This window comes from Trachemys scripta, chromosome 2 (genome assembly GCF_013100865.1).
Source record: "Trachemys scripta elegans isolate TJP31775 chromosome 2, CAS_Tse_1.0, whole genome shotgun sequence".
Classification (NCBI taxonomy): Eukaryota; Metazoa; Chordata; order Testudines; family Emydidae; genus Trachemys; species Trachemys scripta.
Genome location: NC_048299.1, coordinates 214,583,180 through 214,598,796, shown reverse-complemented (window position 1 = coordinate 214,598,796; position 15,617 = coordinate 214,583,180). Strand labels below are relative to the sequence as shown.

General features: G+C 43.2%; 1 protein-coding gene across 1 annotated transcript in view; it reads left to right on the top strand.

Annotated features, from left to right (window-relative positions):
• Positions 1–7,723: 7,723 nt before the first annotated feature.
• ALKAL1 (ALK and LTK ligand 1) overlaps positions 7,724–15,617 on the top strand; it is a 45,147-nt gene continuing 37,253 nt past the window's right edge. Inside the window, exons 1-2 of the mRNA XM_034762915.1 lie at positions 7,724–7,857; positions 9,445–9,801. Of these exons, the coding sequence (XP_034618806.1) occupies positions 9,456–9,801 (346 nt within the window). The 5' untranslated portion in view covers positions 7,724–7,857; positions 9,445–9,455. The remainder of the gene's footprint in view (positions 7,858–9,444; positions 9,802–15,617) is intronic.

Here is a 15,617-nt window from a genome sequence, read left to right as displayed (position 1 = left end):
AAAATGGTCTCCAATACATTCCAAGAACTTGTTGGATAATCTGTGCCCTGATGTGTTATTTTCCCAACAGATGTCTGAGTAGTTGAAGTCCCCCATCACCACAAACTCCTGTGCTTTGGATGATTTTATTAATTGTTTAAAAAAAGCCTCATCCACCTTTTCTTCCTGGCTAGGTAGTCTGAAGTAGACCCCACCATGACATCACCCTTGTTTTTTTACCCTTTTATCCTTACCCAGAGACTTTCAACAAGTCTGTCTCCTTTTTCCATCTCAACCTCAGTCCAAATGTATACACTGGTAATATATAAGGCATAACCTCCTTTCTTTTCCCCCTGCCTGAGCAAGCTGTACCCTTCTATATCAATATTCCAGTGATGCATATTATCCCACCAGGTCTCTGTAATGCCAGCTATGTCATAGTTGTGTTTATTTACTAGCATTTCATGTTCTTCCTGCTTATTTCCCATACTTATTGCATTAGTATAAAGACATCTAAGATACTGATTTGATCTTGAGGAACCAAGAGAAGGCTGGGACTATTCATGGGGAAGGCCTCGTGTGTCTATGCTGGGTTTGGAGTCTCTTTCACTCCAGGTCCGTGTAGTTCCATTGGAGACCTTAGCTGCCCACAGAACCCTCTTAAAAAGGAATTCACAACCAGACTCCACCCAAATGCAGTACAGTCTGGCTTCATGTTATATTTTGTATTGATTCCCTCAGGCTTGAGGGGGAATGACATACATTCTTTTCAGTTCCACTTTGCCCTTTATGTACCTGTCCAGTCTTCTCCCCATCTGCAAGTCTATGTTTTCAGTGTAGAGCTCTCCATGAGGTACCAGAAAAAGGAAGACGTTGATGCAGAGATAGTTGCATGACCCCTTATTCCATGTGGATGGTACTCTTCAAGTGTGCATTCCAAGGGTTTTATTGGGCCCCAATTAGATATGCACTTGTTAATTTTTGTACATGGCAAATACCTGTAGAGAAAGGAGAGAAACAGGTGTGGAATGAGAAATGTACAACTCGGCATAAATTAACCTCCATTTCAGTTAAACTGAGAAAAAGCCTACAACAGAAGAGCTTATAACTCATTCATAGTGATCACTTCCTGATTTTCTCTTACAATTTTTCTTCTTTTCTTCCCTTAAAAATACCCATGGAACTAACAAAAATGATAGTGTAACATTATAGTTGCAGGATCATTAAAAGTTAGGGAATTAAAAGTGTTAAAGTTGCCCCAACAATAACTTGGGCACAACTCAGATACCACAGTGAAGAGCATGATATGACTGATAGATTGCACATATTCAGCATTTTCTCATGTTAAATATACATCTTAAAATATTGCTGTCTGTTATTAAAATATATGGGATGTACAACATTGAAGCCTTAACTCTTGGAACTTCCCAATGTTTGATCTTGCAACTGTAGAGAGAGAGAGAGTGTGTGTGTGTGTGTGTTTCTAAATTAAAAGGAAATATAAGGGATGAGAGATTTTTCTGTGTGGGGGTGGATACATGGATGGATGGAAGGGATAGGTAAGGGAGGACTGAGCAATGGCAGAAAGGACTTAAAGGGAGGAAATAGGGGCACCTAGAGGAGAGGCAGAGAGACCATTGCAGAGGATACCATGACAGAAGGCAGGAAGCAGAGGGTGGGAAAAGAGGAAAAAGGGCCAGAAAGGTAACAAAACTAGGAAAAATTAGTGTTTTCATTATATTTAAGCTTTTGAAGATATGTGTGTTGATGCATCCAATATCATAATACATGAAAAGGGGAAATTAACTGAAAGTGAAATACAATTTTTTTTTAAATTGATAAGAAAAACCCACACTACTAAATAATGCATAATTTGCCTCTGAAACTCTTTACAATAAAATACACTTGGGGCCAAGAGATTATGTGATTCCAAAAAGGATCTGAAAATTTAATGGGCAGCAGGTTTTAAAAAAATAAAAGGAAGTTCTTCTTCACACAGCGCACAGTCAACTTGTGGAACTCCTTGCCTGAGGAGGTTGTGAAGGCTAGGACTATAACAGCATTTAAAAGAGAACTGGATAAATTCATGGAGGTTAAGTCTGTTAACGGCTATTAGCCAGGGTGGGTAAGGAGCCTCTGTTTGTCAGAGTGTGGAAATGGATGTTAGGAGAGAGATCACTTGATCATTACCTGTTGGGTTCACTCCCTGTAGGGCACCTGGCATTGGCCACTGTCGGTAGACAGGATACTAGGCTAGATGCACCTTTGGTCTGACCCATTACGGCCATTCTTATGTTGTTATGTTCTTATGTTCTTAATTTATATGGATAATAACAACATCCACATTTCATAGTGTCATGGATTATAGAACCAAAAGGGATCACTGTGATATCTAATCTGACCTCCAGTATAACACAGGCCATAGAACTTCTTTGAATTAATTCCTGTTTGAACTGAATCACATCTTTTAGTGGAAGACATCCAGTCTCGATTTATAGATTTCCAGTCCTGGAGAAACCACAACAGACTTGGTAAATTGTTCCAATGGTTAATTATCCTCCCTGTTAAAAATTTGCATTGTATTTCTAATCTACATTTTTCTAACTTCATCTTCAGTGATTGGGTCTTGTTATACTTTGTCGGCTAGACCGAAGAGCACTTTATTATCACATTTCTGTTCCTTTGTAGATACTTAGAGATTGTGATCAGGTCACCTCATAACCTTCTCTTTGATAAACTAAATAGATTGAGCTCCTTGACTCTTTCACTATAAGGCATGTTTTCTAATCCTTGAAACATTCTTGTGTGTCTTCTCTAACCCCTCTTCAATTTATTAAAATCCTTCTTGAATTGTGGACATCAGAACTGGACACAGTATTCCAGTAGTGGTCAAACCAATGCCAAATGAAGTGGTACTATTACCTTTGTACTCCGACTTGTATTGTTTATACTTCCAAAGATAACTTCAGCCCTTTTGGCCACAGCCAGTTATGTAATTCTTCAAGTATGTGTCAGTGTGTAGCCCACTGCAAATGAGCATGTGCCTCGTGTGTGAGACTATAGTTTTTTTGGAGGGTTGTTAATAGCAGAGTATGTCATGACTGTTCATAGGCCCTGTGACTCCTCATGCTCCTGTATAAAGGACAAAGGGTGGGGTGGCCACAGCCTTCTCTCAGCTCCCTCTTTCTGCCCATGGCCATGAGACAGACTCTGGAGACTGTCTGATCCACTAGTTCTTAGCTCAGGCTAATCTTCAAAATCTTCAGAACCACTTCTGATCTCCTGTTTCCCTCACCATGATCTGATTCCAACCATCTGGACCAAACTTTTCTAGTCAGACCATTCCCCCCACCTCCCAACCCATACCAGGGTTCTTCAGAATGGCAGACTCAAACCTGCACGCTTCCAATTCTGTCCATCCATTGATAGACTAATTCTACTAAAGGGCAGGCAGAGTAGATTTCTCTTTTGCCTGGGGCAATCACCTTCTGAGCTGATGCTTGGTATTCTTATCCAGTCTTGATATGAGAGGCAGAGACTCCACCCTCTGGAGATCTCATTGGACCCTGTGGAAACAAGCTCGAGAATCCTACTAGTGGACAAGCCAGCATCTTCAAGCATACTACAAGCAGGGGGGTGACATCTAAGACCACCATGGAGAAGACAGCAGTGAGGTAAGATCTGGTATAGATATTGGCACTGGCACTAAAGTCAGCTTAAACGTTGAAGCCTACAGCAACACCTCCAGCATCAAAGTAGAGCACCAAAAGGAGTTTCTCCAAGCACCAAGGCAGAAGTTCAAGAAAGAGCTCAGTGTCCTCCCACGAGGACAGTCACAGCAAAGCCTCTGGAGAGAAATCCTACAGACTTTGCATGACATTAATGCAACAGACTCTGACAATGTTCCTCTCTGCATCGATCCCATTGGGGCATGAGACTCAGACGGAACAAGGTCCTTCATTGGTGCTGAAAAATCTACCAACATCAGTACTGACTCCGATACTAGGAGCACTTTAAACACAGGTGCTGTCTGTTTAGAAATACGTTCTCCCCATCATTGAACAAAGAACCTTCTCCTCTAAGGTCTGCAATCAGCGACACGAAGAGACATACAGACTTCTCCTATAGAACCCAGCTGCCACTGGTTAGTCAAGAGTCGCATTTGTCTAGCCAACAACCAGCAAACCTTCCATATGCACAAGGTATGCTACCATGGCCCTACTGAGGGTCTCTCTAAGCTCAAGACTGGTGTGAAGCTCTTCATTCGCAGGATGTTTACTTCCATATCACTATCCACCTGTGCCACAAGAAGTATCTAAGATTCACAGTGGGGCCTATTATTAATACAGGGTTCTACCCTTCTGATTCTCCATGGCACCAAGAGTGTTCACCAAGTGCCTGGAAGTAATGGCAACACATTTATGAAAATAGGAAATCCAAATTTACCCATACTGGCTGATCAGCAGCAGGTCCCTGCAGGAGCTTGAGACAACCTTAAATTGTGTCCTTTCCCTGTTCTCTCAACTAGGATTTCTTGTGAACTACAGTAAATTGTCTCTCATACCATCACACACAGTAGAGTTAATAGGAGCTTTAGTCAGCTCCAGAGCAGCAAGTGGTTACCCGACAACAGAAAGGTTATGATCTCTTCAGTCTGTCATAAACAATTCACAGATGAAATAGACTATGTGTCTGGAGCTCTTAGGCTACATGTCAGTGTGCACCTTGCCAAACTTCATCTTTGGTCCTTACAACTTTGGCCTCCACATCCAGATGGCTCATGAACACGATCCTGCCTCAAGTCCGGGGAGTGGTCATTTGGTGGCTAGACCCCTTGAATGTGTGGAAAGGGGGAAATGTTTTCAGTCACTTCCCTGATGATGGCTTTTATCATGGATGCTTTTGGAAGAGGCTGGGGCACCCACCTCAACCACCTGCAAATGTACTGAGTAACATAAAACTGATGATTATAAGTTAAAATTCCCATTGACTTCAATAGGAGCAGGATTTCACCTTCTGGGTTTTCTTGTGTAGCTGGGTTGATATGAAAGACATGCTAACAGATTCACTTTGACTCAGTCAGGCACCTATCCTTTGAATCTTCATTTTATCTGCTTTCAGTTATATGGATAATTTGAGGGTAAACTTGGGTAGTTTGTGTATTTTAGTACCTAGAAACCTCATCACTAAAGCAACACTTGCAAGCAGGTCACCCACTTGCAATTGAGCTATGTTGACTGAGGATAAGGTGAAAATTCAAAAGAGTGTCTCACTGAGCTGAAATGATTTTGTCAGTATGACTTTAATTTCAGCTCAGCTGAACACACACATGTTACTGAGGGATGTCAGAGAAGAAAAAAAAAAGTACCACTAATCAATGCAGTAACTAAACCAGTGGTTTATAGTTCGGATAGCAAGTAAATATTTCAAACAATTTATGGCTATTGTGGTCATGTTCTTTACATATGTCCTAAATAAGGGGCTGTGTCAACTCTAAATCCTTTAGAATTAAGAATTACTGTCTTTGCTGTCTTCCAAGTGCTATAAAAGTCACACTGGGATTCTTTCCAAGAATACTGATGTGGGGGCTCTTCATGGCCACTGCTAGATAGCCCTGCTGGAGTCCTGTCCTGAGAATAGGTTTTCAACCTATCAAAATTGCCTGGGATTAGTAAAGCAGTCTTCTCTCTCTAATTGCTTCTCATGTCTCCTTCTTTGAAATACTTTCTGAAGAATGCACATTCCCAAACAACATAAGCAGAGGTAAGGCTTTGTGCAATAATAGAAAATAAATCTTAAAAAAAAAATCATAGTTTCTGAGGTTCTTGGGTACTTTTTAACGAAATAGGAAAAGTGACTTAAAAGAAGAGATTCAGGAAGCATGTTGTCCTAATTAGTTCTTGTAATTATTTTAGGGCTTGATCCAACTCCCATTGCAGTCAATGAGAATCTTTGCAGTGAGTTTAATGGAAGCTAGATTAGCCCTACTATCTGTTATGCTTACTCTCTTACTCCCTTGGTTTCTTGTTTACTCTCTTGAAAACAGAGGAGGAATACATTTAAAAAAATGTAAAAGATGGGATAGTGCATTGGGCTTTCACCTTTGGCAACCTGAGTTGTTCTTTTTATATTTATTTATTTAATTGAAAGTGTTTATTGTTTTTAGGTGGGAATACCAGTATATTGTTAATCCAAAAAAGTTAGGGTGCAGATAATTGGAAAGAGAGAATAAAGGCAGAGAAAGGTAGCAGGAATAAAAGAGAAAGGAAGAAGTTGGGTGGCCAGAAGGTATTCAATAAATGGCAATCAAATAAAATGGAAGTGTGATACAGAGCTCTGCAGTATATAACTATAGATTATTGACCATACGTGTCAAGGAATAGGTTATCGCTACCTACAACCAAATTTGCTGGCTTTATACTAATTCCTAGCAGACATCCGCTTCCCAGAACCACCACAGAATTTGGATGGCAAGAATAGCAGTTTTTGCTCAAGGGATGGTCCAGATCAGGATCCCCAAAATGTTACTGATCAAGATTCAGCTGCATTTGCAGCGCTGACTAGGGAAGCTTGCAAAATGCCTGCTCCTTACTGGGGTGTTGAGACCTGAGATTGGGAAGATTACTTTAGGATCATAGTGATTGCCATACCAGGTCACTCCATGTAGCACAGCATGCTGTCTGACAAGGACCAGTCCCCAATACTTCTAAAGATGATACAAACAACCCTGAGATAGCCAATTATGGGATAATCTGACCAAGGGAAAGTTTCTTCCTAGCTACCCTATTAGTTAAAGTTTGGCTTACATGTCTAAGCATGAAGATTTATATCTCTTCCAAAACTCTTGCTTAAAAAAAACCAAACAAACCCTTACTCTTACAACTTTGGTTACTCCATATAAATGTCCAATTCTTTTTTAAATCCTGCTAAACTTTGTCCTCAGGCGAATTGTGGCAAAGGGCTTCATAGGCTAATTCTGTGCTGTTGTGAAGTATTTCCGCTTATCATTTTTAAATGTGCTGCTTTTCAATTTACTGCAGTATCTTCTGTGCCTGACTGTTGTTCCAGTGCAAAGGTCCAATTTTCAATGATTTCAAAGCTTCCTTTCCATCTTTATGAATCTTCAAGGCAAATGTACATACATTTTGGAATTAATGATTTTGCTAAGGCAGGGATAACTATTTTGCCATTTTATTTTTTGTCCCCCATGTTCTGAAATTATTTTTTAAAGAAAAGTATTAACTTTTAATGTGCTTTACTTTATTGGTTCATTAAAAACTCTCTCTCCCTACCTGCCCTCAAACCATGACAAACCTGAGTGTGCAATTTACACACACTGTTCCTTTCTGATGGCTTCTTTTTCCTCTCCATTCAACAGTATGAAAAATTAATTTTACTTTCTCCCAATGTATTAATAGCTGTACAAGGGAATCCCACTACGTTCAAAAGTATTCTCCTCTCTTGTACGTGTAGGTTTATGAGCAAGCATTTCCTAATCTACAGAGAAATCTAATTTCACAAATAGATCTGAGCCATTTCAGTTGATGGCTTTCAATTGCTATCCACCGGGGGACGAAAAAGGAGGAGGAAGTTTGTCAGAAACACTTTCGCTGAGGCGAAGAATGATTACCAAAGATGTCTTCACTGACTGCCACCCACCTACAGTCGATAGTACTCAAATGAATACGCCCGAAAGTGAACTATATAAGACAGGCGAATGGCTGCTAAAGGCGCATCCTGCTGTTTTGGGTTTAGAACCGATCGCTCCCCATTCACTCTCTAACCAAAGAAGTAAGTCTTCACTGGGAGGAAGAGGAAGGAAAGTCTCTTAGCAACTTAGAAATACCAGAGTTGAGCAAAATTTGACTCTACTTCAAGGTAAGCGCTCCCTCTTGTCCTCTGTTTAGAGAGAGAGAGAGACATTTTGCCAGGCTGCTGCAATTTTCTTTGTAGTCAAGATATGGTGGCTGGGGTTTAGCATTTCTTTAATTATTCCAGGGGTAGTGTCACCACTTAGAATAATCAGCATCAATGAATGAAAAGCTCAATCCGTTCCTAATTCATTCCTAGAGCTAGTCATATGCAATAGCTGCCGGCGGAGGGTTGGAAACCTCGAACCATTTTTGGGGCAGTTAGCTTGCTGCGAGATCTTTTTAGCTCTTTTGACAAAAGGGAGTTGTAAGCGATGCAAACATAAATCGGTTTGTAAATAACTGAATTATTCCCCCCTTTCATAATCCTAATTATTTACTATATTTAGAATAGCTTACTTAGATGTATTAGGTTCTCTGCTAGGACTCAGCCAGTCATTATTGTGTTTGCCTTTTAAACTGCCTTTCATATTTGTCTCCGCTCCAAAATAATGAAACACCCCAGCCTCCGTTTTCCTAAGATACTTATAGAAGTATCTTGGCTGTAGTATCTCCACGTGTGTAATGTGCTCGCGCGGATGTAGGAGGGCTTTGAGCTCTCACACTGATATAGTAAAACATACTAAAGGTTTGGACTTTTAAAATGTATTCGTATCAGAACACGGGCTACATCGAAAAATAAAGCGCCTAAATTCTCTTACCAGTCACCTAGCATAATCACTAACGTCCCCCGAAAGCCAGGAGTTCGATCAATGAATGTGCCCGGTAGATTCACAGAGATGAAAGGCAAGCCATTTCCCCCATCAATGGGGGAAATTGTCATTCTAAGAGGAGAGACAGCGAGAGTGTATTTTATATAATGTATATCAGTATGAGAATCTAGGGCAATACCAGAGGAGTGTGGGGATTTCTAGTTCTATGGTTTAAAAGTCCTGGGAAGATTTCTCCTTCCTTCCCCCTTTAAAAAAAAAGTCTCTGTCTTGGTTATTTGTGTCCAGCTGAAAGTTAAAACTGGTTGTGATTCCGCTGAAAGACTAAAGCTTCAGGGGTGATCACACTGGGAGAAGAAAGCCAGGCAAATCCCCCAATAAAGCCCTGGATTGTAATATGTGCTGCTTGGTTAATACCCTTGTCCTAATCCGTGTCTATAAATGTGTCCTAAAGGGATCTGAGATGAAACTGCAGCGCTTGCCGCGGTGGGCGGGGAAGTATGGTGGGGCCAGGCAATCCGGAGAGCCCTCCTTCTCCCCCCCGCCGCCCCCCACCCCAGCGCAGCGGCGCTAGCACTAGCATGGTCCCCAGCCCGGCAGCGCGCACAGTAGACGCGGGAGAGGAGACGGGTGTGCTGAGCCCAGCGCCCTTGAGCCCACCCGGCTCCCTGCGCGTCCAACAACACGCGCCTCCGCTGCGCTCCAGCCAGTCTGGTCCCAGCAGCGCTCTTCTTCCCCAGCGCCCTGCAGCCGGCCTCAGTCAGCCCCCATTGGCTTCGCTCGCTTTCCCCACCCAGTGGGACAGGAGCCGGCCCCAGCATGAGGAGAGGGCTGGGTGCGGGCATGGCCAGGAGCTAACCGTGCTCTGCTCTATCTTCTCTCAGGAGCCAGAGAGATGCGAGGGGCAAAGAGATGTCACGCTCTACCTGCCATCTTCTTCCTGCTGCTCACTTCAGCCCCTGCGCCGCCGGGGGTCGAGGGCAGCAGCAGGGACCTGGAGGCGCCAGGAGGGGACAGGAGGATTCTGCTCGATCTCCTCTTGCAAGCTATCGGGGACAGCCAGAGCCACCAGCCCCACCCACCCCGAAGGGGGGACAGGGTGATCTCCAGGCGCTACAGCGGCAGCGCCCTCTACTCCGCAGCTGTGGACCAAGACCCCCGGGTGACTTCCTCCTCCTCCGCCTCCAGGGAGCGAGCAGCGGGGCAGGTGCCCCGGCTCTTCACCAGCTCCAGGCACGTAGGTAAGAGCAGCGTCCCTTCCCCCTCCTTTCCCCTCCTCACCCCCGATCCCAGCAGGCGGCGGACGGGTTTCAGTCACCAACCGCTCAGCCTCTCTCCCCATCCCTGGCCTGACAGAGGAAACTTGTCCTCAGCAGCTGCGGTACTTGTCAGACCTAGGCCGGGAGGAAGGGCGCGTCTCCCCAGCTCCCCCGAGGGCAATCACGCGTGTTTTGTCGCGCTCCGTGGGGATCTGTGTTTCGACCCTGCCCTTCTATCTGCGGGAGCGGGACGTGTTGATGGCGTTAGAGCCAAGTTGCCCGTCGTCATGGCTCGTCTGAGATCTGCCGCTTTCACGTGGATCCCTGCCGCGCGGAGGAGCTGGCCTCAGCCTTGTAGAAACACAGAAGCAGCGAGCGAGCTTCCAGAAATCTGCTTCTCCGCTTCCTTCCCCCTCTGCCCTGGTATCCTCGTCGCTGCTGCTCGGCTCCCGTGGCAGCCACTGCAGCGCGAAAGCTGCAAACTTTCGGTGCAGGCAGGAGCAGGAGCAGCGCGCGGATGTTTTGACTGGAGCAGAGCGCGTGGCCAGATGCCCGGGATTGGATGCTGCTGCCTGTGTTGAACTGCAGAACTTTCCCCACCTTGTCCTTAAAGTTTCTACCTAAGCGATTCCCATTCACTTTCAGGTCCTCGGATGCCTTGTTAGCCTTTAAGTGCTGCAGGTCTCCCGAGGCTAAGACGAGCCTGAGTTTAACCCGTGAGCTGCTGTCCCTCTCCCTTACACACCCGCAGGCGGGGCGCAGGAGGTCGGATGATGGGCTGGGGCAGCGGAAAGCACAGCGCTGGGTAGGGAGAGCCGCTGGGGGCGGGGGTGAGCCACGGGAGCCTCTTACAGTATAGGGGCCGGGGGCTGCTCCAGGAGAACTTTTCTTCTTTATCACTTCGCCGTCGTTTCCAGGCAGCTCTCGGCAGCTCCTGGGTTTGTTTCTGCCTTTGCGTCCCTCCCGGGGCAGGCGGGAGACTCAGCGCATCGAGAGCCGGTGGTTCTCCTTCCCCTTCGTCCCGCTGCACCCTGAAGGGGACTCCTCTCGGACCCGTACTAGCAAACAAATATAGGAAGCGATTTATTATCCTGCCGCCTCCGCTTTGGCTCCATTCCCCAAACTAGGAGTTCAGCTTGTCTCGGGCTCCTCGGGGTGTGTGTGTGTAGTGGGGAGGTAAAGCCACACCAAATTTACCAAATTATGCGGTCCTTATCCGGAGGAGTGAGAGGGGGAATCGAGTTTACTGGTGTCATGTGATTATCACTTTGCTGCAAAAGTCGAGCTTCATATTTTTTGGAAAAACAAAACTTCTGAGTAGTGGTTTTAAACCAAGCCCCTCGCGTTTCATATTTACATTGACTTGTTCTCTCCTTGGGTCAGCACAGAAACAATTCTCAGGAAAACGAATTCCTACCCACAGTCTGCGCTGGCAGTTCTCTTCTTCCTAGAATTAAGCACAGAAAAAATAACTGATGTTACATTTAGCTCTGGATTTATTAATTCAAGATGTCTTGTTTTATTGATACTGACAGCACCATTTGGTCCATATATTAATTAAATGTTAGCCACTTTCATGAGTCTGCGTGGGGGAAATGCAGTGTACCTTTTCTTCTTTTTGTGTGAAGAAGGTCAGAGTAGGTCAGAAACGTTGGTACCATTAAGCAATAAAGTATGGCAGGGGAATGAATTGTGGGTTTGGGCACAAAAGTCAATTGTGATCAACATAATTGTGCACAGCACAGATCAGGTACTAAATTCTTATTTTGATAACATCTTGTATCCAGTAATGATGCCAATACACTGAGTTACAGTGATTAGTTATTAGCAGAATTATTTAGTAGATAAGTGTATAGATAAGACACACAGTCTTTTGTCTATGTGGTTAGGCTATGTACATTCTACATAACTGGTATTTTTGCATGAAAGTAGCATTATAAGATTTACAAAAAGGAGATTAAAAGCGTGAATATATCCTGGCTGTAGCCCACTGGTGTTTTCCATCAGGCTCACTGCCATTTCTTCCGGATGATGCTGGGCAATGAGGAAAAGACACATTAGAAAAGTTGACATGGCAAAAACAAATAAAGTTTGGCCCTTCAGTATTGTACTTATGCCTCTTCTATACACAGTCCTTGACCCCTACATTTCAAAGGGGCAGGAAGATGCAGTTAGTGAATACAGTCCCAGGAAGGAGAGTGTCTTTAATGAACCTTCCAACATTTCCCCCAGTGTTTAGACCACCAGTTTACTGAAAAGAGAGGTGCCCATGATGCATGATCTTTCACTATCCTGGCTTGGACTACATGTGAGACAACTGCAAATATGTCTGATTTTTCACGGGTCCCCTTTTCAAGGCAACATGCAGGATGCTTGACCAAGTTCCACCATAAGTAATTTATTCTCATGACTGGATGGTAGAAGGACAGAATAATTGCACTCCCTGGTCTATGTATAGAAATCCTCAGGCTGGGGAGTGCTATTTTTTTTTAAAAAGCATGATAGATGCAAAAGAAGCATAAACTTCTTAGTGTTGAGAGCAGCCAGACTAACTCTGGGAGTTATAAAAAAGTCTATTAGAAAACATGTTCAGATAATATCCCCACAGATTCATGTGCTGACAAGAAGGGTGATAGCAGGGAACATAGGTATTGACATACCAGAAAAGACTAGTGGGCCATCAAATCCTGTATCCTGTCACTAACAGTTGCTAATATCAGATGCTTTAAAGGAAGGCATAATTATACAATACCCACCATAGAGGCAGTTTCTTATGCACTGAAATATAAAAGTTATAGGCATATAAAATATTTATATCATATCTAATGTAACAGTGACGCTTCATTATTCATATAAATGTCTATTTTTTAGAATCTTTTCTGATGGACAGAGAAATACTTCTGAGTGCAGTTCACACAGCATGGTTTCTTTCTCTTTAAATACTTAGTTTTAGAGAATGTAGTGCTTGTGAAGAATGCAGGACTGATAACCTTGGAAACTGCAGACCTCCAGTTATCCATAGAACAGGTACAACATGGTTAACCACCGAGCAAGCTTCCTCCCTGACCTAAAGAGATCTTCTCTAGAGTTTAGAAATTTTCATGCTTATTCAGCTTCTGGATTTACTGACACAATAGACAGCGAGAGTGCCAATTACACCTATTTTCATGGCTGAGGTTTTTGAGGTGGCCACCCATGTACTTGAAACTGGACTTAGTTAATCAACTCTTTTCATTTATGTCAATGGCATGGTGACAACTTTTGTTTCAGATGGTCACAAAGTGCTATTGAACTGGATTGATAAAGAGATCTCTCAGTCAGAAGGCTGGTTCACTCAGCTCAGGATGCAGATAGAACTCCTTATTTGGATCATCACTCTTATGTTCATTTTTGAAAATGATCATTTTGTGTCAAATGACAATTCAGTACCCCTTTTTGTTTCTTCTTTCAAAAACAAAAGGTACATGGAGCTAAGGCACAGTAGGAGAAACACCTATTTTATGTGTCCTTCCTTTCCCTCTTCTCCTAAGAGCCATTCAATAGATTTGGAGAAAGAGGTCTTAGATTATACTAATCATCTCATATTATGCATGGAGACCCTTATTTCCAGATCCAGTGAAGATGACAGCTTCATCATCACTTTCTCTCTCTCCACTCAGAATCCAAGTCACAGGAACCTCCATTGCCCAGATCCTTCCAAGTTACATCCGACGAAGTGGGCATTCACCCACGAAAGCTTATGCTCCAATACATCTGTTAGGCTAGGTCTACACTACCCGCCTGAATCGGCGGGTAGAAATCGATCTCTCGGGGATCGAATTATCGCGTCTCGTCGGGACGCGACAATCGATCCCCAAATCGACGCTCTTACTCCACCAGCGGAGGTGGGAGTAAGCGCCGTCGACGGGGAGCCGCGGAGGTCGATTTTGCCACCGTCCTCACAGTGGGGTAAGTCGGCTCCAATACGTCGAATTCAGCTACGCTATTCGCGTAGCTGAATTTGCGTATCTTAAATCGACCCCTCCTCCCCCGTAGTGAAGACCTGCCCTCAGTCTTAAAGGTGCCATAGGACTCTCTGTTGCTTTTTACAGATCCAGACTAACACGGCTACCCCTCTGAAAGATTAACTAAGGAAGTCAAATAAAAATATTTGACTTCTTAACTTAATAAAATAGAATTACTTATAAAGTGACTCCATCTGTTACTTTAGCTGAGCTTTAGGGGTTGGTCTGGTGGACATGTTATTCTGGAGAATGGAAAGTTTTGATTACTGTTATTTCCTTTTCTCCCAATATCCAGAAATCTTTACTTTCACACTATAAGTAGGAAAAAGTTATTTGAATATTGAAAATAAATAATAATAATAATAAATTGGAGAAAGCATAAGCACTGCCTGGAATATCCCATGTGCATCATGACAGAACATACTTTTTAATTTCCTATTTTTTTTATAATAATTAGCAAGTTTCTATTCTTCATCAGCCTCAATTCTGTTCTCCATTACATCATTTAAAATTTGAAGTTGTCTGTTGAATTTACACTGGTGTAACTGAGAACAGAACCCAGCTTTGTGGCCTAAAATCCTGGAAAAAAATCAACTATCTTTTAAAATAATATCCTCTCACAGCAAAGGCAAAATTTGAGCCACATAGCTGCTGTGAATTTAGATGACTCTTTCCTCTACAAAAAGAGAGAATAGTGAATATATACGGTCTTTTAATTTTTAGGACTACTTTAGCATGTAGGGTACACCAAAGCTGTTCCTGTTTTGCAGAAAGTATTTGGATAAAAGGCAGCTAAGAAAATCTCATGAAATTAATGAAATATTCATGTTTACCCAAACATTCAATTAGAAGATAATCTGAGGACCACCGTACCTTTGTGGAAAATACTGCTTTAATTTTCAGATGAAAAGGCAGAATTGAAAACTCATGTACTCAGAGTAATGATGATTAGGAAGCCACAGTTACATATAGGGAATAGGGAGAAAATTTCAGTCATGGTTCAAAAAGGAGGGACCCATAACAAATTTTCAAAGCAAAAAATATGCTTCTTAATATGACGAGTTCTCAGGCTTATAGAGGCTCAAAGTATGGATGTTGCAGTAGCAAATTTAACTCCATTAGGGGTAACACACTATTCAAAGGAACAATGTGTATTTTTAGTCACATTCTAGAAGACATCCTAGCAGAAGATTGTCTTTTGGTTGCTAGATATTACTTTGTCTGAATACCTCTCTGGGGAATAGATGCTCACTTTCGTTAATCAAAATGGCCAAACAGAGACAGTGGAGAATCCCCTCTGTGCGGTGGGACTCACCACTGATGGAAACCTGGCAGATGCAGATCAGCTACCTCCTGTAACAGCTGCCCTGCCCACTCCCACTGCAGAAGAGGATGAAGGGGGTGGCTGGGTGGAGAGGGACTGTGGTAGAATAGCACTTTACTAAGCCTGATGCCTCTCTGGCATAAGGACCCCAAATGTGTAAGTTAGAGCTATTCCTCACAGCTGGAAGTTGAGCTGGGTCTGTGTAGGTGAGGCTCAAAGAGCTGTAAATGGTGCTGTATCAGCAATCCCCCCTCACTGCCGCTGTGCAGAGTTTGGATACAGTCAAGAATCTGTTTCACTATCCATGCCCTGAAGAACCTACAGTCTAATTCAATGTAAGACCTAAGTAAAGGGAGACAAATAAAAACACCTTCCTAGCATGATTTGTTTAACCATAAACATGTGATCTGTAATCAATTCACAGTGAACTGGAATCATAGGTTCACACAACATGCTCTCAGGATCCACCA